General features: G+C 34.2%; 2 protein-coding genes across 9 annotated transcripts in view; both read left to right on the forward strand.

Annotated features, from left to right (window-relative positions):
- The window catches only part of LOC5576493 (atypical protein kinase C), a 454,102-nt gene that overhangs the window by 360,338 nt on the left and 69,615 nt on the right, over positions 1 to 24,149 (forward strand). For all 8 annotated transcript variants that reach the window (XR_002501629.1, XM_021851376.1, XM_021851375.1 and 5 more), the window contains one exon: positions 23,463 to 23,548. Coding sequence is in view for 7 of the 8 variants with exons in the window: in XM_021851376.1 (XP_021707068.1) it covers positions 23,463 to 23,548 (86 nt within the window). In the remaining variant the exon portion in view is untranslated. The remainder of the gene's footprint in view (positions 1 to 23,462; positions 23,549 to 24,149) is intronic.
- LOC5576494 (lipase 3) lies at positions 7,989 to 9,624 on the forward strand. Its single transcript, XM_021851380.1, has 3 exons — positions 7,989 to 8,425; positions 8,495 to 9,058; positions 9,125 to 9,624. The coding sequence occupies exons 1-3, from the start codon at positions 8,264 to 8,266 to the stop codon at positions 9,617 to 9,619; spliced, it is 1,221 nt and encodes a 406-aa protein (XP_021707072.1). The 5' UTR covers positions 7,989 to 8,263; the 3' UTR covers positions 9,620 to 9,624.

The following is a 24,149-nucleotide window of genomic DNA, read 5'->3' on the forward strand; positions in this document are numbered from 1 at the left end:
AAAGAAGAAGAAGTTATAAATATTTTGGAACTTTGAGAAAATTTATGAACAAATTGCGAATATAGATGGATACCCATACATTACTGCCTTTGAAAATTCTGAAATCAATGACGGATTCTGCAAATATCGTTGCAATCTTCCATTGCCACGATTAATGCGTTATATATTTAGGTTAAATTAGGTTAAATAAATTGAAAACATTTTTTTTTCTCTTATAAGCAGGTGAAATCATCTCACCTGTAAAAAATCTGAACTGCTACGGCAAATGAAATGTAATATGTTGTTAAAAAAATATTAATAAAAGCCTAATTTAGTTCTATCAATCCAGGTTAAAAGTGTTACCTAACACAGAACACTTAGATATAAGAAATGAATGAAATGTTTGAAATGATACTAATAAAGAAATAAAAAAAAATACAAATCCTACCCTTAAATGTTTTGAAATTTTTAGAGAATATCTGGTGAAATTACAAATGTTTCTGTATAACCAAAAATTTCTAGAATGTTTCTGAAGAATTAGAGCTTTACGAGAACTCTGAGATTGTTTCTGAATCGTTGTTGAATATTTTTGAAATCAGGGAGGATGTATGAAAAAGAGAATGTTGAAACCAGGAATTCATAGAACACTTCTTTATCGTTTTGATGGTCACAGAGAACTATAAGATTATTTGTTAACTGTTTGTGAAAACTTATAATACTTTTATATAATTCTCGGAGGATGCCTGGACAAATTTTGAACGATCTCATCATCGTTGATTGTTTCTGTGCTTATAAAGGATAACAGATAACTCTTAAATAATTTCTGATTTGTTTGTGATTACTTTGGTATCCTGAAAGAATGTCTTGACAAATTTCAAATCGTGCAAAATAATCAGAAATGCTCAGAATGTTTTGAATTACTTGGAGATTACAGAGAACAGACACTTTGTAATTCTAAAAGAATTTCTAACAAATTCGAGTCGATGAATGATAGTCAGAAATTCCTAGAATATAATTGGTTTAATTGATTATCACTTGAAACTCTAAGATTACTTGTGAATATTTTGGAATTCTTGAAGAATCTCTGGACAAATGCTGACGAGATTTTTTATTTTAATTTTCGTAATAAATTAGGGATGACAGAAAATTTCTGAATTGTTCGTGAATACTTTAGAAATAATGATTTTTCTAATTTAATTTTTGAACATATTGAAGGTTACAGATAAATACTTGGATTTTTTTCTAAATTATTGGTGAATGCTTTAGAATTCTTTGAAAATGTTTGGACAAACTGAATTTTCTGAGAGAATGTTTGTACGAACTGGGAATGTGAATGGGCAACAAGAAATGCCTCGATTACTTCTGAACATTGCATTCTTAGCATTACAGACAACTTATCATTAATTAACTACAGGTATGTTCCGTTTTTATCAACACGATCGGCGGTTTTCAGTTGACAAAAACGGAACCGTGACAAAAACGGAATATTTTTCTTAGACAAAATATTTTACAAATTTGAAAAGAAAATTGCAGTTTTGTCATGATAATACATATTTTCGTCATATAAATGAACATTATTGATGTTTAGAAGCTGTGATGATCATTTAGATTGTTCATTCTTATAGGTTCGCAATGAAAGTTGACTGCAGACTCCTATCAATTAATATGATTTTTTTTTAAATCATCGATAGTTTTTGTTTTCTTGGTTAGAATTTCAATATAGAATATTAAAACGATAATCACATAAATGGCCTTTGCAACATAAGGTGCGTCATATTTGTAAAAATAACTACAAGGAAGTTGGTCAAGTCGATCAATGTTTTTACTTTTTCAAGATAGATTAAACAAGAAACAACTGTTTTTTTCTACTGTTCATCTTAATTATTCTGCTTCTTCTTTTTCTTTAGGGCATTACATCCTAACTGACATAGAACCTTCTTCTCAGCTTAGTGTTTTTTTATAAACACTCCCGCAGTTATCAACTGAGAGCCAAAGTTCATTTTTTGGCCACACTCGATTGGCGATTATATTATGTGGAGTTATGTTGCGAAAGTTGTTCAAACTGAAATTAATATTTACGCTTTCCTGTGCTTTGAATTGCCAAAATATTATCAGTGAAATAATTGTGACGATCTTTTTTCTAAAGTTATTACTATCAACTTGGACAGGGATCACTGATCGCCAATCTAGAACAGCGCCTCCTTCGCCTTTTAGCATTACGTTAGATCACGAAGAGACTGGCAATAAACTAACCTAAAGTTCTAAATTTTTGTTAGATAAAAATAATATTAAATATTAGTGGTCTTGTTAAACTTCGTTTTGCCATCAAGTATGCTGCTGAAAAATGACATGTAATCTCCCATACAAAACGACAGATTAGTCTTCAGTTGTTTTTCCAGTTATTCTAGAGAATTTTCCAAATCGTTTTCTTCACTCAAACACGTCGGATAACTTAACTAATGCCACAGTGAAATAATTATGTAAGTCTTAAGCCAATTCGTGACATACAAACACCATTCAATTTTTACTGACAATAATGGTCCCGGCAAACTTCGTCTTGCCATCAAGTAGGCTGCTGAAAAACGTCATGGACATCCCATAGAGAATAAGCAGTTCCGTTCGCTCCAATTTTTTTTTCTACCTTTCCTGTGAATATTTTGAGTTTTTTATACACACAAACACGTCGATAGCCCGTTCTCAAAAATCCGATTTCCAAGGCATTTTGTGACATACAAATACAACTCCATTTAATTTTCAATAGATAGATAGATAAAAGTTCATAGAAAACACAAAAGTGTACAAACTCTAGAACAAGCATCACCAAATTGAAACATAGGAATCTCGTTTGAAAAGTTTTATGAATAAGCGTATGGCTGTTGTTATAAGACTCCTGATTAACCTTCTAGTCGCCATGTGGGGAAGGGGTTCATGTCTGCTCAAAGATCAAGATCCCAGCAAATTAGGGATGGCGACGTGCGTGACGTGGGAACGTCCAGTATAAACGGTTTCTCAAATTGTCAGCCATTTCAGCCCTTTACCCTCTTCCTGGATGCAAATTTATTATATGGAGACACCAAAATTGTCTATAGATTGCTAAGATTTGCTGGAGCTCTTCCCCTACCGGAAGAGGATCTCATCAATGGCTGTTTGCTATAATTTGTGCAATACTATCGAGTTTGAGAGATAGAAGATAATGCTTTTTTAATGTTCAAAATATGACGGGGTTGACAATCTCATCAAAAATAAAGACTCGACGAATTATTTTTTTTTAGTTTCCAACGAATTAGTTTTTATTTTCATACAAAAATTCAAATCATAGCGGAAGGGGGTCAAAATACTGCCAAAATTGTCTTAGATAGTTAATGGACAGCCCCTATGTCTATCCACTTTACATAGAAAATTCTTTGATGCCGTGTTATATAAGAAAAATGAGAGGTCTCTACAACTCTCTTAAGTACATACTCAACTAATCACAAATTCCAGTTGTTGCTAGGACGTGGCCAGAGCAATTATCGATTGTTGAAAGATAAGTCAATCTTGTCCAACAGACCATGCTAAGCTTGAAAAGTCCAATTGATTAGTGGACAAGAAGGAGTCAAACCTTAATAATTATTGAATCGCATATAACTTGACACCTATCATGTATCGTAGATGCTCAACATTAACAAAACCTCGAGAATTCAACTCTGAGGCTATTGAAAAGCATTTAAATTGCTTCGAAATAAGTTTTTAGTTTATATTCTAAACATTTTGAAAATTAAAAAAAAAAACAATTTTTGTGTGTTGATAAAAACGGAATAATTTGTTGACGAAATCGGAACGTGACAAAATCGGAACGTGATAGAAACGGAACATAGGGTCAGTGTTCCCTTAGTGGACAGTCCCCTATAGTCGCACTAGTGGCTTTTTACGGCCGTTTTGCTATGAATCTTTTCAAAATATTTTTTGACATGAAGGTCAGGAGCTATTTATCTAAGTACCATTGATACACAGCTTGATTTTGTTCAAAAAATGATCGAAATAATTAGTTTTGCTTAAAATTTGAGCTCCCTTGCGCCTATAGTTAACTTATTGTTCCTATAGTAGCACTACTGAGAGAAACTATTTTTTATTATACGAAATAATTAATGAATTAAGTACTTTTTTTACATCAAATGAAAGCTTTTGATCCACACTATGAAGGAAAAATATAAAAGCTTTGTAAAAATACGGTTTTGATTAGTATTTTGCCAACGCCGTGATGCTAGTGCTACTATAGGAACAGAAATTAGAAATAGAGCTACTATAGGCACATGTATTCCTATAGTGGCACAAGCGATAATAAATGCAAACATATGAATTTTCTCAGTTTTCATATTTTTCCCACAAAACCAAGATAAAAAGCTTTCAGATGATGTAAAAATAATGACGCTAGCGTTATTTTTCGATTTTATACGAATATTTGTTCTTAGCTATGCGGCTATTGGTACATCGACCCTACCTGTATTTGGTTATTGTATATTGAAAAATTGCGAGTATATTACTGCGTTGGACTTCTGGAAGTATGTCTGGGCAAATTTTGAAAGTTGATGTATTACGGGAAATTCGTAAAATATTTCTGATATAATTTAGTACTAAAGAAAACCTTAAGATTATTTTTGAATATTTGATGAGTTTTCAGGATTCTTTGGGATTTTTTGATCAAAACTGAATGTTGAAAACAAATTTTAGATTATTTTTGAAGTATTTGAGACAATCTTAGAAATAATATCAGAATCCGTAAGTGTGAATCCTTTATAATTCGTTTGAATATTTTTTCCAGAAGTTTTGATCATTCATCGAATTTTAAAATATGTTTTCAGAACACACTGAATTCTTTTAACAACTTAAAAATTATACTAAAATATTATCTTTCCTTTCAAATATTCTCCTAGATTTGTCGTCCTCTCTCCAATTAAAAAAAATCCAAATACCTGTACTTCTCAAACAATTCAATAAATAATCGGAGAGTCCCACGTAATTCTCAAACGTTCCCATATCTTGTAAATATTATCCTAATAGTTTTCCATTAGCCTAAAACATTCTTATTCATTTCTCTCAATTATACTCTGAGAAGTTTTTATTAGGCACCAATAATTTGAAAATGTTATAATTTATTATTACATTTAAAAAATGATGTCAAAATTATCCTTCAGCAGTTCATTTACTTCAGGGTTTCCCAACCGGTGGCCCGCTGGACCGACCGTGAATTGAACCCAGGCTTAGGAAAGCCCCACAATTTCAGGGGTTATAATTATGAATTTCAATTTGAATTCTTAAAGGTATCTAGAATTAATTTTATGAAGGTATTCGCTAAGAAAGCCGGTAAAGAATGAATAGGGTGATGTGCTAGTATCCATCGTATTAAGCATTGATCAGTGAGAACTGTAATTTTCCCAGTATTGCAGTGAATGATGCTGATACAAACCGATGCCAAACAATTCTTTCTCAAAATGGCTTTAGCATTGTACAATAACATTTTGATAAATCTTGATCTCTTTTTGGAAATAATGCAATGAAAATGCATCTTACCGTATTCTCAATCCGTCGTATCGTTTTCAACTCCGTCGCAATCAGTTTCCAGATCCGTCTCACAACTTACGGCTCACTATGTGTATTGAGTGGTTAAAACACAACATATCAACGCTGTAATAAAATGTTTTACTAGAATATATAGATCTACGGGCATCTCCCTCCATTCCTTCAGCATGATGGAATATACTAATTTCCTTTAAAATTAATTGTTCCTCATCAAAATTCAGCCCGAACATATGAACACAATTCCTTTTGACCGTACAATTATGGCATTTGCTCACAGTACAGCGAAAACAACACAATCAAAGGAACCGTATTTTTACGTCGAGCGTCGCGCACACTTTGATGCGCACAAGCTTTTTTTTTTCTCAGTACGACGGATTGAACGTTGTTTACATTCTCAGTTATACGCGGCGGTTGAGGAAATTTCGTAAAATTTGGTGATTTATTGAAGTTTTACGGCCTGTCATTGGATTGAAATCCTTCAGTGAAGAAGTACGAAGGTTTTCCATAGTGAAAATGAGTGCCCGGCGAAGTAAGTCACCCACGGGGGCGGGAAGGAACTTGTGTTGGAAAGTTGTGTGGCTCAGTCGATCGCTTAGCATTTCTCTCAAATCGTGTTCGTCCATGCGATTTCGGTGAAAAAGTGCAAAGTGGATAATTGAACTGTAGTTATTTACCAAAATACAGTAGTTTTATTGCATTTTTGGTCAACAAGTGTACAAACCATAACAGCTTTCACAAAATTACACTTGGATAATGAAACTATGTTGCAGGTAAGTTGGGATACCCGCCGTAGTGGAACATTTAAAGTTTGATACGACGAATAATAGCGCTTACGACGAAAAAGAACAAAACCCTATATGAATTCTTTTGGCAAATCTGTTTCTGATTAAATTTCTGGAAAAAAAAATCTTGAAAAAATGCATACAGTAAGAGGTGGTGGAAACATGATGGAAATAGAAGTGGTGGAAAAATGAACACCGTACTTTTCACAGAGGGAAAAAAAAAGTCAATTGAAGTAAAAATACTAACGAAACATAAGATTTTTGAAAACCACGTTTGAAAGTAAGAACCGAAGTTATTTGAAGCTTGGAGGTCTTGAGGATTTTCAGTGAAGTGAATATCGTTGTGCTATGATGTCAAATCTGATAACTTTAGTTTTTATGAATGGTTTTCATTAATTTATGGATATATTTTCGGAAATTGAACGAAAATTTTCAAAAACATTAGTTTTGCTCAGGTTTTTTGTATGGTGTTCATTTTACAATCAACAGCGATTCATATTACCCACATAGTGTGCAAAATTCAGCTATCCTAGTCTGAATCCATGTCACAGCTTTAGATAACATCCCTATTTTTGATGTTGTGCGATAAAAAAATTCAAATTCATGGTTTTGTATTAGAAACGAGATGATATCCTTAAGATATTCATTTTACCACCCATGCCCCTAATACGAGTAGTATCACTTGTAATTCTCAAAATATAAAATATTGATTAAAAATGTTTGGTAGGACTTTCTAAAGAAAGAATCTTAAAAAAAAATAATTTCCTAATTATTGTTTGCATTATTTTTTCTTTATTTTCTCGCATGATCTCTTGTTTTGTTTCCGTTCGATCTCTTTTTGATATTCTTGGCATTACGTAATCACTGGGACAGAGCCTGCTTCACAGCTATGAGCACTTCCACATTTATCAACGGAGAGCTTTCTTTGTCAAGGATGCCATTTTGGTGTTTATATATCGTGTTACAGGCACGATGACACTTCATGCCCTAGGAAATCAATTCCATTACGAAAGGATCTCGAACCGACTGGGAATCGAACTCAGACACCTTCAGAATGGCTTTGCTTTGTAGCCGCAGACGTTACCTCTAGGCTAAGGAGGGCTCCCATTTACAATCTATCTGCTCAAAAATATCACTCTGAAGAGTTGTAGAGGAGACCCACACCTGCTTGAAGTTTTGGAAGTCCTAAATAACACAGCTTAAGAATAGAGACAAATCAATTCTGTCATTCATCTCAAAACACACAAAGAACCTGAACTAGATCAACCAATGCGATGCTTACCTACAAAGTAATCGATCAATTCGCCTCGCACACATCTGTCCACCCAATTCCCATAATAAGAACCGCTTATCAAACGAAAATTCTCGATCCCCACGGTTCTAATCAGAATGTGACATTCCTCGAAAGAGCCAAAACACACCGGAGACTACAACGCTCAGACAACAAAGCCCCAATCCAAATACCAGCTTCACCGGCTTCCAAGATCAGCTGGACAATAATTAGAACCGGCTTCTCGCAACGCTGCTCGTTTCTCCATAGACCGTTTACACTTCGTCCATCCAACACACATCCGTCATCAGTTTCGCTCTCGTGCTCTTTCTCTCCGAACCTGCATCACCCAGTATAACTAATATGAATCCTCCCGCCTATGCGCAGAAGACGTCCAACGCAAACGACGACTTCACGATGTCCTACACGCGCTCGCCACAACTCGAATTCGAGTTGTTTGTTTTCGGTTTTTTTTGGCAACTCTTCCACTAGTTCTGAATGCTGGCGGTGTGGTGCGGTACTGCAGTGAGGGGGCTAGGGTTAATTGCAAATTGCCAATGCTTAATTCTGCGCGCGATGTTAGAAAAGATCACGGCGAGTTGTCTACCATTAGACGTTAGTGTTTCGGTGACTGTGACCCAGTGTGCATCCTTTTCCTGTTGTGACTGCAGAAATGGTTCTTCTGAGGGGAGATCCTGTGAAATTGGCGCTTCCGCTGCTGATGGTGTTGAGCTACGGAAGTTCTGTGCTGGGAAATGGACTGATACGGAACGACTGTGTGTGTGATCCGCTGAATGCCTTCCTCGACTCGCTGCCGCTTAATCGTGAACGAACAGTGAGTTGGACTTTCTCCGTAAGTGTTGTGTTTGAAGTGATCGTGTTCTTGTTGGGTTGTTTCTAACAGGATCAATTGCTAGAGACGGATGGCTATCAGGGAAGAGCACACAGAGTTGTCACACAGGATGGCTACGTGCTGAAGCTGTATCAGATTTGGCGCGATCAACAGCCAGTGGTGAACTCAACACGTGGGACGATCCTGCTGCAGCACGGGATCATGCATTCTTCATCGGACTGGTTAGTGTTGGGACCGGGTCGATCGATCGCCTATCAGTTGGTAGACCTTGGTTATGACGTGTGGCTGGCAAACAGTAGATCTACGATGAACTCGCATCAGCACGAGAAGTTCTGCACTTGTTCAAAGGAGTTCTGGGACTACAGTTGGCACGAACAAGGCTTTTACGATCTGCCGGCGATGATCGACACGGTCCTGAACGAAACTCAGCAGCAGCGACTCCGGTTGTTAGTCTACTCAGAAGGTGGAGCTATGGCAATGGTCATGCTCTCAACCCGACCCGAATACAACGATAAACTGATCGCGCTGGATGCCATGGCTCCGGCAGCGTTCGTCTCCAACACCTGGTACCGCTACCTGGCCATACCGTTCGCCAAGATCCCGAAAGTCTTCCGGGTGAGTACCTTGCACCCCTAGAGATAACTCAACGTTCTTTTTTACTTCTTATTCCCCCTATCGCAGTCGGCTTACGCGGTATACTCAACTAACGAAGTCACGGTAGAGGCCTGCCAAACGGAGTACCAGATATGCTCGGATCTGTACTTTCAATTCCTGAACGGCGAGAGCGTCGGCATGAATCGGTCCTGGGTGGATCGAATCTACCAGGCCATGCCGGCAGGAGGATCCATCAAAGAGGTCCTGCACTACGTCCAGCTGATCTGGACCCGCAAGTTCGCGCCTTTCGATCACGGTCCGTCGAAGAACCTGCGACTCTACGGACAACGAACGCCTCCGGAGTATCCGCTGGATCGAGTGTCTGTGCCGGTGAACATCCACTACGGACTACGGGATAAGATCGTCGATCCGGTGGGAGTGATGCGGCTTGGTTCTCGGCTCATCAACAGCCCAAGGGTTCGCATGAGGCCGTACGACGAGCTGCAGCACTCGGACTTTATCTACGGCGATGCCGCTTACAATATGGTGTACAAAGATGTTCTTATGTGGATAACGGAATAAAGTGAATGGGTTAATGGAGCCGCGTGGTTGTGTTTGGTGTTTCACTGGAGCTGGAGAAGTCTAAGGAATTCTCTGTTGAGACCAGTTTGGAGATTTATGCGTTGAATAATGTGATTGTGTAGGTCTGTGATAACTTCGGTGGAAGCTTCTGGAAAATCTCTGGCAAAAATTATCCGAGACTTCTGTCGAACCCTTTTGAAAATACTGTGGAGAACACTGTGGAGACTTTGAAGTCCCCAATGGAGACTTTGGTGCACACCTATGTGATGACTTCCCTGATAACTTCTGTGGAGGCTTCTGAAGAAACGTCTATGGAAAGTTCTGAGAAGTCCTTGGCTCACATCTCTGAAATGTTCTGTGTCAGAAATGTTCATAGTAAAAAAGTCTTCAGTGTAGACCTTTGTGGAGAGTTCTGGGGAACTCTCTGCTGAGCCCACTTTGGAGACTTATGCGTTGAATTATGCATGAAGCTGATTGTTGGTTGTGTAGATCTGTGATAACTTCGTTTGAGGCTTCTGGGGAAATCTCTGCGAAAAAATATCAGAAGTTTTTTGTGGAGATCTCTGCCAGATTTCTTATTACAGACTTATGTACCTCTATAATAACTTCTATAGAGGCATTTGAAAAAAAAAAAATCCTCTGTGGCGGGAGATGTTTGTGAAACGACTTCTGTGGAGACCTCTGTAGAATCCTTTTGAAAACTTCTGAAAATTCTGTGGAGAACAATTTGGAGGATTTGAAGACCTCAACGGAGAATTTTGTATAGACATCTGTTAAGATCTCTCAGAAGCTCTTGAGATAACTTATACGTAGATTTGGCGGAGACTGCTGTGTTGACTTGCCTCGAACCATTGTAGATATTTATGTGAACACTTACAAAAACCTCTGTCATGAGCAAAAAATTTGGAAATTGAAAACTGAAAATTGAAAATTGAAAATTGAAAATTGAAAATTGAAAATTGAAAATTGAAAATTGAAAATTGAAAATTGAAAAAAATTCAAAATTCAAAATTCAAAATTCAAAATTCAAAATTCAAAATTCAAAATTCAAAATTCAAAATTCAAAATTCAAAATTCAAAATTCAAAATTCAAAATTCAAAATTGAAAATTGAAAATTGAAAATTGAAAATTGAAAATTGAAAATTGAAAATTGAAAATTGAAAATTGAAAATTGAAAATTGAAAATTGAAAATTGAAAATTGAAAATTGAAAATTGAAAATTGAAAATTGAAAATTCAAAATTCAAAATTCAAAATTCAAAATTCAAAATTCAAAATTCAAAATTCAAAATTCAAAATTCAAAATTCAAAATTCAAAATTCAAAATTCAAAATTCAAAATTGAAAATTGAAAATTGAAAATTGAAAATTGAAAATTGAAAATTGAAAATTGAAAATTGAAAATTCAACAGATTCAGATGAAACAGATGAAAATTGAAAATTGAAAATTGAAAATTGAAAATTGAAAATTGAAAATTGAAAATTGAAAATTGAAAATTGAAAATTGAAAATTGAAAATTGAAAATTGAAAATTGAAAATTGAAAATTGAAAATTGAAAATTGAAAATTGAAAATTGAAATTGAAAATTGAAAATTGAAAATTGAAAATTGAAAATTGAAAATTGAAAATTGAAAAATTGAAAATTGAAAATTGAAAATTGAAAATTGAAAATTGAAAATTGAAAATTGAAAATTGAAAATTGAAATTGAAAATTGAAAATTGAAAATTGAAAATTGAAAATTGAAAATTGAAAATTGAAAATTGAAAATTGAAAATTGAAAATTGAAAATTGAAAATTGAAAATTGAAAGAATTGAAAATGAAAATTGAAAATTGAAAATTGAAAATTGAAAATTGAAAATTGAAAATTGAAAATTGAAAATTGAAAATTGAAAATTGAAATTGAAAATTGAAAATTGAAAATTGAAAATTGAAATTGAAAATTGAAAATTGAAAATTGAAAATTGAAAATTGAAAATTGAAAATTGAAAATTGAAAATTGAAAATTGAAAATTGAAAATTGAAAATTGAAAATTGAAAATTGAAAATTGAAAATTGAAAATTGAAATGAAATTGAAAATTGAAAATTGAAAATTGAAAATTGAAAATTGAAAATTGAAAATTGAAATTGAAATTGAAAATTGAAAATTGAAAATTGAAAATTGAAAATTGAAAATTGAAAATTGAAAATTGAAAATTGAAATTGAAAATTGAAAATTGAAAATTGAAAATTGAAAATTGAAAATTGAAAATTGAAAATTGAAAATTGAAAATTGAAAATTGAAAATTGAAAATTGAAAATTGAAAATTGAAAATTGAAAATTGAAAATTGAAAATTGAAAATTGAAAATTGAAAATTGAAAATTGAAAATTGAAAATTGAAAATTGAAAATTGAAAATTGAAAATTGAAATTGAAAATTGAAAATTGAAAATTGAAAATTGAAAATTGAAATTGAAAATTGAAAATTGAAAATTGAAAATTGAAAATTGAAAATTGAAAATTGAAAATTGAAAAAATTGAAAATTGAAAATTGAAAATTGAAAATTCAAAATTCAAAATTCAAAATTCAAAATTCAAAATTCAAAATTCAAAATTGAAAATTGAAAATTGAAATTGAAAATTGAAAATTGAAAATTGAAAATTGAAAATTGAAAATTGAAAATTGAAAATTGAAAATTGAAAATTGAAAATTGAAAATTGAAAATTGAAAATTGAAAATTGAAAATTGAAAATTGAAAATTGAAAATTGAAAATTGAAAATTGAAAATTGAAAATTGAAAATTGAAAATTCCAAGAAATGCAAAATTCGATAAATCTAAAATCCAAGAAATCTAACATTTGAGACATCCAAAATCCGAGAAATCCAAGATCAAAGGAATAAAAAATCCAAGAAATTCAAAATCCAAAATCTAAGAACTTCAAAATTTGAGAAATTTAAAATCCAAAAAAACGAAATCCGGAAAATCCAAAATAAGAGAAATTCAAAATCCAAGAAATCTAAAATCCGAGAAATCCAAAATCTGATAAATCCAAAATTAGAGAAATAGAAAACCCAAGAAATCCAAAATTTGAGAAATCTAAAATCCAAAATTAAAAATTCGAGCAATTCAAAATTTGAGAAATCCAGAATCCGAGAAATTCAAAATTCGAGAAATAGAATATCCGATAAATCCAAATTCGAGAATAGAAAATCCAAAATTTGAGGAATACAAAATCCAAGAAATTCAAAATCCGAGAAATCTAAAATTTGAAAAGAGAATTCTAAAATCCAAGAAATTTAAAATCCATGAAATTCAAAATCCCAGAAATCTAAAATTCGAGCAATCCAAAATTCAAGAAATATAAAATCCAAGAAATCAAAAATCCGAGAATTCAAAATTTGAGAAGTAGAAAATCCCAGAAATCCAAAATTCCAGAAATCCAAAGTTCGAGAACTACAAAATTCGAGAAATGAAAAATCCTAAATTCAAGAAATCCAAGATATTCAAAATTCAAGAAATAAAAAACCCAATAAATTAAAAATTTGAAAAATTTTTGAAGTTCTTGAAATTTAAAATCTGAGATACCAAAAATCTAAAAAAGAAAAATCCTAGAAATCTAAAATTCAAAAAATTGAAAATCCAAAAAATCAAAATTCCGAGAAATCCAAAATTCAAGAAACACAAATTTTGAGAAATTTAAAAATCCAAAATTCAAGAAATTCAAAATCCAAGAAATTTAAAATCTGAGAAATCTAAAATTCGAGAAATAGAAAATCCGAGAAATATAAAATTTGAGAAATTCCAAATCCGAGAAATCTTAAATCCAAGAAATCCAAAATCTGAGAAATCCAAAATCTGAGAAATCCGAGAACTCTAAAACCCGAGAAATCAAATATCAGAGGAATATAAAATCCGAGAAATCCAAAATCCAGCGAATCCAGAATCCAAGAAATCCATAATCCTAGAAATTAAAAATCCGGGGAATTTTAAATCCAAGAAATTCAAAATCCGAGAAATTCAAAGTCCTAGAAATTAAAAATCCGGGGAGTTTTAAATCCGAGAAATCCAAAATCCGGCAAATTCAAAATCCGATCCTAGGAATAAAACATCCGAGAAATCTAATATGAGAGAAATCCAAAATCTGAGAAATCCAAAATACGCGGAATCTATAATCCGAGAAATCCAAAATCTAAGGTCCGAGAAATCCAAAATACGAGATCCGAAATCTGAAATTCAAAATTTATCGGCTTTTCGATCTCTGATATCTGATTTGTGATTTGTGATTTCGGATTTCGGATTTTGGATTTTGGATTTTGGATTTTGGATTTTGGATTTTGGATTTTGGATTTTGGATTTTGGATTTTGGATTTTGGATTTTGGATTTTGGATTTTGGATTTCAGATTTCAGATTTCAGATTTCAGATTTCAGATTTCAGATTTCGGATTTCGGATTTCGGATTTTGGATTTCGGATTAAGGATTTCGAATTTCGAATTTCGGATTAAGGAGTAAGGATTTCGGATTTCCGATTTCGGATTTCGGATTTGAGATTTCTGATTCTGATTTCTGATTTCTGATTTCTGATTTCTGATTTCTGATTTCTGATTTCTGATTTTCTGATTTCTGATTTCTGATTTCTGATTCTGATTTCTGATTTCTGATTTCTGATTTCTGATTTCTGATTTCTGATTTCTGATTTCTGATTTCTGATTTCTGATTTCTGATTTCTGATTTCTGATTTCTGATTCTGATTTCTGATTTCTTGATTCTGATTTCTGATTTCTGATTTCTGATTTCTGATTTCTGATTTCTGATTTCTGATTTCTGATTTCTGATTTCTGAATTTCTGATTTCTGATTTCTGATTTCTGATTTCTGATTTCTGATTTCTGATTTCTGATTTCTGATTTCTGATTTCTGATTTCTGATTTCTGATTTCTGATTTCTGATTTCTGATTTCTGATTTCTGATTTCTGATTTCTGATTTCTGATTTCTGAATTTCTGATTTCTGATTTCTGATTTCTGATTTCCTGATTTCTGATTTCTGATTTCTGATTTCTGATTTCTGATTTCTGATTTCTGATTTCTGATTTCTGATTTCTGATTTCTGATTTCTGATTTCTGATTTCTGATTTCTGATTTCTGATTTCTGATTTCTGATTTCTGATTTCTGATTTCTGATTTCTGATTTCTGATTTCTGATTTCTGATTTCTGATTTCTGATTTCTGATTTCTGATTTCTGATTTCTGATTTCTGATTTCTGATTTCTGATTTCTGATTTCTGATTTCTGATTTCTGATTTCTGATTTCTGATTTCTGATTTCTGATTTCTGATTTCTGATTTCTGATTTCTGATTTCTGATTTTGATTTCTGATTTCTGATTTCTGATTTCTGATTTCTGATTTCTGATTTCTGATTTCTTTGATTTCTGATTTCTGATTTCTGATTTCTGATTTCTGATTTCTGATTTCTGATTTCTGATTTCTGATTTCTGATTTCTGATTTCTGATTTCTGATTTCTGATTTCTGATTTCTGATTTCTGATTTCTGATTTCTGATTTCTGATTTCTGATTTCTGATTTCCTGATTTCTGATTTCTGATTTCTGATTTCTGATTTCTGATTTCTGATTTCTGATTTCTGATTTCTGATTTCTGATTTCTGATTTCTGATTTCTGATTTCTGATTTCTGATTTCTGATTTCTGATTTCTGATTTCTGATTTCTGATTTCTGATTTCTGATTTCTGATTTCTGATTTCTGATTTCTGATTTCTGATTTCTGATTTCTGATTTCTGATTTCTGATTTCTGATTTCTGATTTCTGATTTCTGATTTCTGATTTCTGATTTCTGATTTCTGATTTCTGATTTCTGATTTCTGATTTCTGATTTCTGATTTCTGATTTCTGATTTCTGATTTCTGATTTCTGATTTCTGATTTCTGATTTCTGATTTCTGATTTCTGATTTCTGATTTCTGATTTCTGATTTCTGATTTCTGATTTCTGATTCTGATTTCTGATTTCTGATTTCTGATTTCTGATTTCTGATTTCTGATTTCTGATTTCTGATTTCTGATTTCTGATTTCTGATTTCTGATTTCTGATTCTGATTTCTGATTTCTGATTTCTGATTTCTGATTTCTGATTTCTGATTTCTGATTTCTGATTTCTGATTTCTGATTTCTGATTTCTGATTTCTGATTTCTGATTTCTGATTTCTGATTCTGATTTCTGATTTCTGATTTCTGATTCTGATTTCTGATTTCTGATTTCTGATTTCTGATTTCTGGATTTCTGATTTCTGATTTCTGATTTTCTGATTTCTGATTTCTGATTTCTGATTTCTGATTTCTGATTTCTGATTTCTGATTTCTGATTTCCTGATTTCTGATTTCTGATTTCTGATTTCTGATTTCTGATTTCTGATTTCTGATTTCTGATTTCTGATTTCTGATTTCTGATTTCTGATTTCTGATTTCTGATTTCTGATTTCTGATTTCTGATTTCTGATTTCTGATTTCTGATTTCTGATTTCTGATTTCTGATTTCTGATTTCTGATTTCTGATTTCTGATTTCTGATTTCTGATTTCTGATTTCTGATTTCTGATTTCTGATTTTCTGATATCTGATTTCTGATCTTCTGATTTCTGATTTCTGATTTCTGATTTCTGATTTCTGATTTCTGATTTCTGATTTCTGATTTCTGATTGTCTGATTTCTGATTTCTGATTTCTGATTTCTGATTTCCTGATTTCTGATTTCTGATTTCTGATTTCTGATTCTGATTCTGATTTCTGATTTCTGATTTCTGATTTCTGTTTCTGATTCTGATTTCTGATTTTGAATTTCGGATTTTCTGACTTCTGACTTGTGACTTTCCGACTTCAAACTTCCGATTTCTGATTTCAAAATACTGACTTGACTTCGGACTTCTGACTTCCGATTTCTTGTTTTCGAATACCCAATTTCCTGATCTGTGGTTTCTGATTTCTGACTTCCTATTTCAGATTTTTCATGTCTGACTTCTGATTTCTGTCTTCTAATATCTGAATTCTGACTTCCAATTTCATGACTTATGATTTCTGATTTCCGATTCCTGACTTTTGACTTCCGACTTCTGATTTCTGACTTACGATTTTTATCTTCTGACTTCTGACCTTCCGACTTCTGACTTCTGATTTCTCGTTTTCGAATCCCCGATTTCGTGATCTCTGGTTTCTGACTTCTGACTTCCTTTTTCAAATTTTTCATGTCTGACTCCTGACTTCTGATTTCTGAGTTCTGATTTCTGGATTCTGACTTCTAACCTCTAACTTCTGACTGCTGATTTCTGAATTTTAACTTCCATTTTCGGATTTCCAACTTCCGATTTCTGATTTCTGACTACTGATTTCTTCTGACTTCTAACTTCCGATTTCCGTTTTCGGATTTCGTTTAATGATTTCCTGATTTCTGGTTTCTGATTTCTGACTTCTTATTTCGGATGTCTGACTTATGATTTCTGATTTCTGACTTCTAACTTCTTAATTTTGACTTCTGACTTCTGACTGCTGATTCTTATGATTCTTCTGATTCTTCTAATTCTTCTAATTCTTCTGATTCTTCTGATTTTTCTGATTCTTCTGATTCTTCTAATTCTTCTGATTTTCCTGATTCTTCTGATTCGTCTGATTCTTTTAATTTTTCTGATTCTTCTGATTCTTCTGTTCTTCTGATTATTTCAATTCTTCTGATTTTCCTGATTCTTCTGATTCGTCCGATTCTTTTGATTCTTCTGATTCGGCTGATTCTTCTTATGATTTTTGTGATTTTTTTTGGTTCTTCTGGTTCTTCGGATTCTTCTGATTCTTCTAATTCTTCTGATTCGTCTGATCCTTCTGGTCCTTCTGGTTCTCTAATTCTTCTGATTCTTTTGATTTTTTTTTGGTTCTTCTGGTTCTTCGGATTATTCTGATTCTTTTGATTCTCCTGATTGAGATTCAGAAGAATCAAGAGAATCAGAAGAATCAGACGAATATTCTTCTGATTCTTTTGATTCTTCTGATTCTTATGATTCGTCTGATTCTTCTGTTTCTTCTGATTCTTCTGATTCTTCTGATTCTTCTGATTCTTCTGATTTTTCTGATTCTCCTGATTCTTCTAGATCTTCTGATTCTTCTGATTCTTCTGAATCTTCTAATATTTTCTTCTAATAATTCCTGATACTTCTTATTTTTTTATTCTTCTGATTCTTCTGATTCTTCCGATTCTTCTGATTTCTCTGAATCTTATAATTCTTCTGATTCTTCTGATTCTTCTAAATCTTTTGATTTTTCTTATACTTCTGATTCTTCTGATTCATCTGATTCTTCTGATTCTGATTCTGAATTCTGATTTCTGTACTAGCCCTCATTTCTTTCACAGCTGCTGCAACCTCCAGCATAGCATATCAGAAGCCACCAAAAGTAACACAACTTCAATTGTACGAGGTCACTTTTCATTCGAAATGTGTGTACAAACGACTATCCTCGCCAAACCAGCCCTTTCGCCACATAGTTACACATTTTAATTATCCCCGATGACACCACTGCTCTGACGCGCGCCGTCCACCCACCATCGTAGTTGGGCCGCGAAAACTACACAAAGAGAGTAGTTTACGAGAAGGCTAGAGTGGCCCTTTTTGGCCCTGCACATGACTCCCGGAGTACACCGTTACATCAAATTATACACTTTTTCATGCGAACAACCAGCATCCTCTGATGGGAGAGGCTTTTCATCTCTCTGGACGATGGGGGAGACGAAATAGGAAGGTGTAAGTGAGAGGGAACGAACAAAGTGATGTTTCTGCCCGAAATGGTTTACATTACGTGGGAACGATTCATGGACCTAGGCGGCCGACCGTTCTGGAGACTGAAAGATTACACTTTTCGGTAACAGTGTACTCGCTAGGCAGGGCTTAACTAGCATTTCTGTTGAATAAATATACTGTCGTTGATGTCTTTTCCTGTTTTTTGAAGTTTTTGACTTTAATTCTTCTTCATAATCTACTGTTTATGTTGCTTTTCTGTTGACTCTTTCCTAACTTTTTCTTATTTATTAGTATTTTGTGTTTATCCATGCTTACTTATTATTTTACTTATATTTATTATTTTTGCTTCTGAACTTTTTTGATTTACCATATTCTTTGTTTTGTTTTGTATTATATGTACTCCTACTTTCTTAGTTTATCTATTTTTTTGTTTGTTTTACTTTTATCTTATTTTATTCAGTTTTTATCTATCAACCACTTATTTTACAAGTCTTGCTCTCCTTTTTACATTTCACTGTCATCATTTCTCGGTCAGCGATGATTCTTTTCATGGTTCTTGACGATTTCCAACCCTGAATCCTGGCAGTGCCCATGACAGTCACACATTAGCCATTTCCCACTGTAGCAATGCTTGAAACAGCACAGGACGAACCTGTACGTATCCATTTCTGCCCAGCCAGCCATGGCAAGGGCGAGCTTTCGTTACAGAGAGTGATGAAATGTGCATTCCATTCGTTTGAAGTCGAGTGCACAAAAAAATAGGGTTCATCGCTGTGCAGTGACACATTTCGACTAATGGCCATCGTCGACATCGTCCTAGTGGAATGGCCATGTTACGGTTCAAATCCTTCACGGAGCAGTTATAATGTGGGGGCGTTCTTCTTTTTAAGGTTTCAACAAAATGCCTGAACTTGGCAGAGATGTGATCTGCAACGGACGTTATTGATTTTATTCAACGATTCTGATGATATCGGATCCGAGATTGAATGAAAGAAGTGTAGTAGATTTTGAAGAAAGTTCACAAGAAGTTTGTCGAACAAGTTACGACACGAGTGAATCTAAACCTCATCCATATTCTAAGGTGCTTCGTTACGGGATCTCCTTCGTTAGACATTAATCGCATTAAACCACTGGCATAAAGCTGCTAGATTATGCCGAAGCTTTGCGAGTCCCTAGCTCACCACCCGCATTAAGAATTATGACAAAGGATAAACAACATATTTTTAATTAAAACCAACTTCGGGCATGGTGTTGGAAATTTTACCGAAGACTCGGCTGTTCATTCGCCGTAAATTGTTGCTTTTGAGGCGCTGTGACTTCATTACTCAGAGACGGCCGTTCAGTGCGTATGAAAAATGCAAATCCCGGTGGATATTTTCCATACATTATGATCTTATTTGCATGATACTGAATGAAGATTCGTCACTCGGAAAAAGATCAAACTGAAAAAAGTCAATCCAATGAATGAATCTCAGAGATGAGTGATTCAAATAAACTTCTATTCAGTTACGATTTCGATTCGATTTCGATTCGATTTCGATTCGATTTCGATTCGATTTCGATTCGATTTCGATTCGATTTCGATTCGATTTCGATTCGATTTCGATTCGATTTCGATTCGATTTCGATTCGATTCGATTCGATTCGATTTCGATTCGATTTCGATTCGATTTCGATTCGATTTCGATTCGATTTCGATTCGATTTCGATTCGATTTCGATTCGATTTCGATTCGATTTCGATTCGATTTCGATTCGATTTCGATTCGATTTCGATTCGATTTCGATTCGATTTCGATTCGATTTCGATTCGATTTCGATTCGATTTCGATTCGATTTCGATTCGATTTCGATTCGATTTCGATTCGATTTCGATTCGATTTCGATTCGATTTCGATTCGATTTCGATTCGATTTCGATTCGATTTCGATTCGATTTCGATTCGATTTCGATTCGATTTCGATTCGATTTCGATTCGATTTCGATTCGATTTCGATTCGATTTCGATTCGATTTCGATTCGATTTCGATTCGATTTCGATTCGATTTCGATTCGATTTCGATTCGATTTCGATTCGATTTCGATTCGATTTCGATTCGATTTCGATTCGATTTCGATTCGATTTCGATTCGATTCGATTTCGATTCGATTTCGATTCGATTTCGATTCGATTTCGATTCGATTTCGATTCGATTTCGATTCGATTTCGATTCGATTTCGATTCGATTTCGATTCGATTTCGATTCGATTTCGATTCGATTTCGATTCGATTTCGATTCGATTTCGATTCGATTTCGATTCGATTTCGATTCGATTTCGATTCGATTTCGATTCGATTTCGATTCGATTCGATTTCGATTCGATTTCGATTCGATTTCGATTCGATTTCGATTCGATTTCGATTCGATTTCGATTCGATTTCGATTCGATTTCGATTCGATTTCGATTCGATTTCGATTCGATTTCGATTCGATTTCGATTCCTGTTAAAAACTATTGCATACCTTTTAGAGCTACCTTGTTCTTGTAGTTACAACTACAAAGTCATGTACCTTCCAACCACATTCCATCGGGACAACAAGCCTCACTTCAACGCTCCGGACCATGTGTGACATAATTTTCAGCATAGTTAAGGGCAAATATTAACATACACATGCTGATGTGGGTGGTTCACGTGTGCAGTCGAGCATCTGACCCAGCATCGCACCCAATGGAGGTCCGGCTATTATTAGGGACGAAACGTGTCTCGGGTTGCACATGTATTTTTGCCTTCGGAACCGTGAAACACAATTTCGCTGAGAGCTGATAGGGGCTCTTTCTCTGAAGTGAGTTTTTACACTGATGCGAACATCGTTACGAGGGGCGAAGGATAATATCTTTGCCAAACAGACAGAGCTTGACTCCGTGTGTGTGTGATGAGGATAGCAAAGAGCACTGCTGGCTTCGTAATGATTTCGTCCATTAAGGACCTATTAAGGTGAATGTCGTCATCGACGTCGTCGATTACAGTAAGGCACATCGTAACAGGTGCTAGCGATATCGCCAATGGCTCTCAGTTTGGGCGAATGCACATATGTGTTGTACTAACTTACTTCAATCATTATCTTTTATAGTAGCAGATGGTCGAATGGCGATAAGGAATGAAATAGAAGGGAAGATGTTAGACAAATATAAGTTGAGTTAAATTTATAAGTAAGTTTGTCGAAGTTAATTGGAAATAATCTAAGAAGTAATAATTGTTAATAGGAATGCAAGTATCAAGAAAATATAGAGGAAAACAATAGTATGACCGAAAACATTACAAATTTGTGGTTGTGCTACTTTTCTTCGAATGTCGGTTCCCCGAATGTCGTTTCTCCGAACGCCATTTCCCCGAATTCCAGTTCCCCGAGTATTCCATTTCCCCGAATAACGCACTTCCTCGAAAAATTATACACAATCATAATTTCAGGAAGTGAACGTACTGGCCATCTGATGTGCACCCTTCTTTATTTGATTGGCGATTCTTACGAGTTTTACCATTCTCTGCATTTTTGGCAATGTGTGTTTAGACAAGGCAGACCAAATACCGTAATCCGGGGTAACATTGATCAGCTTATGGGATATTTCTCAAATTTTTCAATTAAAAATGCAAATGTCGCAGGTTTTATATTTTTAAAACAAGTACTGTCACCCACCGCTCGTGACTATATACTGAATTTTGGTTTTCAAGAGATTTAGGTATGTTTAAACAAATGTTTAAAGTGATTTTTTGATTTAGCCGATATGGGGTAACATTGATCACCCATGTAAACAACGTTCAGTAATATTGAAAATGTCGTTACCTACTTAAATCATGGCCCTAGAAGCTGAATATGAAGACCAAACTCTTACAAGTCATTTACTTTTTGTGTTATTTCAAAATGAAAAACACTTTGAACTACGGAATACGCCTAAAGGTAGGAAATTTCCTAAGGAAATTCTGCATTCTTGATAGTAGTTCGTTAATGTAATTTATTTGAATAAATTTATAAAAGATTTGACAACGGAATCGTTTTCGGCGATGCCATTTTTAGTAATAACCACATTTTCCTTGCTCTTACCACTTCCAGAAATCATGTTAGACATGATTCATCGTAGTGTTATCCATAATGATAAACATCATTGATTCAAAAAGTTGACAAATTTAGGCTTGAACTAAATTCAATTTTCGCACAAACATTAATTTTTATTAGCTAATGAATGTAAGAAAGAGTGGCATCATTCATGCTTTGAAAATGTTCTAGCAATAAATGATGATTCGAACTTTTTAACCCAGATTACGGTACCTCATTCTTTCGATTGCTTATCGTTCTTTCTAGTTCATTATTTTGCGACTAAAAACTACTAGAGGACCTATTCGAACGGTACCACTTTTCGGGGAACTGGATCATTTGGGGAAAAGGGTCATTCGGGGAACTGGCGTTCGGGGAACCGACATTCGGGGAAAAGTAGCACAATCCAAATTTGTATCAGTTAAAAATCTCGAAGAGAAGTGACCAGGCGTTGCAGAATTCGCTCTCATTTGAGAATGAAGCACGATCAAAGCAAGCAAAGAAAAACATCCCATCTGTTGCGGTCCACGATCGTCATTGTATCGCAAGGTGTAACAAGTCTGATAAATGGAAGCAGCGAGCGAGAGCCCCAACGAGAGAGCGATGATAAAATCCATTTTTCTCGCTTGTTTACCGTTGGGGATAGGTGTTTTTCTCTACTGGCACGATAAACAATCCACGAACTTCCAATAACAACAGTGTCCCCCAGGTTTGGAGCATGTTTAGAGGGGTTTTATCATGCACTACTATCCCCCCAATCTGATCAAACTTGTAGCAGTATACGATAAACAGTCTCTCATAATGTGCAGCATGTTATGATAGTTACAGAGAGCGATACGTGAGAGATTCTCTCAATTTTCTCAGGATTCAATCCCTGGAAGTGACACAATGTCAGACGTAGGCTTTTGAACTTTTTGTGATTTTACGAAAATAATCTAATGTTTCATGAGTTTTCCAAGTTTTTTAACATGCTTGTGTTTACTATTTCTTTCATTTGCAGGAAGCATCTACCGAAGAGGTGCCAGGAGATGGCGAAAACTTTACCGGATAAATGGACACATATTCCAGGCGAAACGATTCAATCGGGTGAGTTCATGATTCTATATGCTCATATCTTTGCTCATAGATCCTTTAGTTCTTTAGTCAACTAGTCTTTGACGTGCTCCAGTCGTTTAGTTCTCAATTATTGTTTCCTTCGAAAGGACACATTATTCCTTTATTCCATCAAAGAACTCCTTGGTTCGTTTAGATTCCCTTAGTGCTTAAGTTTTTCAAGCCACCAGACTTTTAATGCTTAAATTTCATAGCTTTTCTCCTTAATCCTTTAGTCTCCTTTAGTCATCTAGTCTCGTTTTTGTCATTAGTCTCCTTGAGTTTTTTAGTCTCTTCAATCTCCTTTAGTCTCCTTTGACCCTTTAGTCTCCTTTAGTCTTTTAGTCTCCTTTAGTCTTTTAGTCTCCTTTAGTCCTTTAGTCTTCTTTAGTCCTATAGCTTCAAGTCTCCTTTAGTTATTTAGTATCTTTAATCTCGTTTAGTCTCCTTTAGTCTTCTTTAATCTTTTAGTCTCCCTTAGTCATTTAGTCTCCTTTAGCTCTTTAGTCTCTGTTTGCGATTCTAATGATCACTCGCGGCGATTGGCTCGGATCACGGCTTGTGATATGATCACAACGGATCAGCTTTAGGGAGG

Source organism: Aedes aegypti, chromosome 3, assembly GCF_002204515.2.
Source record: "Aedes aegypti strain LVP_AGWG chromosome 3, AaegL5.0 Primary Assembly, whole genome shotgun sequence".
NCBI lineage: Eukaryota > Metazoa > Arthropoda > Insecta > Diptera > Culicidae > Aedes > Aedes aegypti.

Excerpts from the sequence above, each read along its gene's own strand:
- LOC5576494 (XM_021851380.1), top strand. The coding sequence starts at position 8,264 with ATGGTTCTTCTGAGGGGAGATCCTGTGAAATTGGCGCTTCCGCTGCTG. Across the intron at positions 8,426-8,494 it reads CGCTTAATCGTGAACGAACA|GATCAATTGCTAGAGACGGA; the intron begins GTGAGTTGGACT and ends TGTTTCTAACAG. Across the intron at positions 9,059-9,124 it reads AGATCCCGAAAGTCTTCCGG|TCGGCTTACGCGGTATACTC; the intron begins GTGAGTACCTTG and ends CCCCTATCGCAG.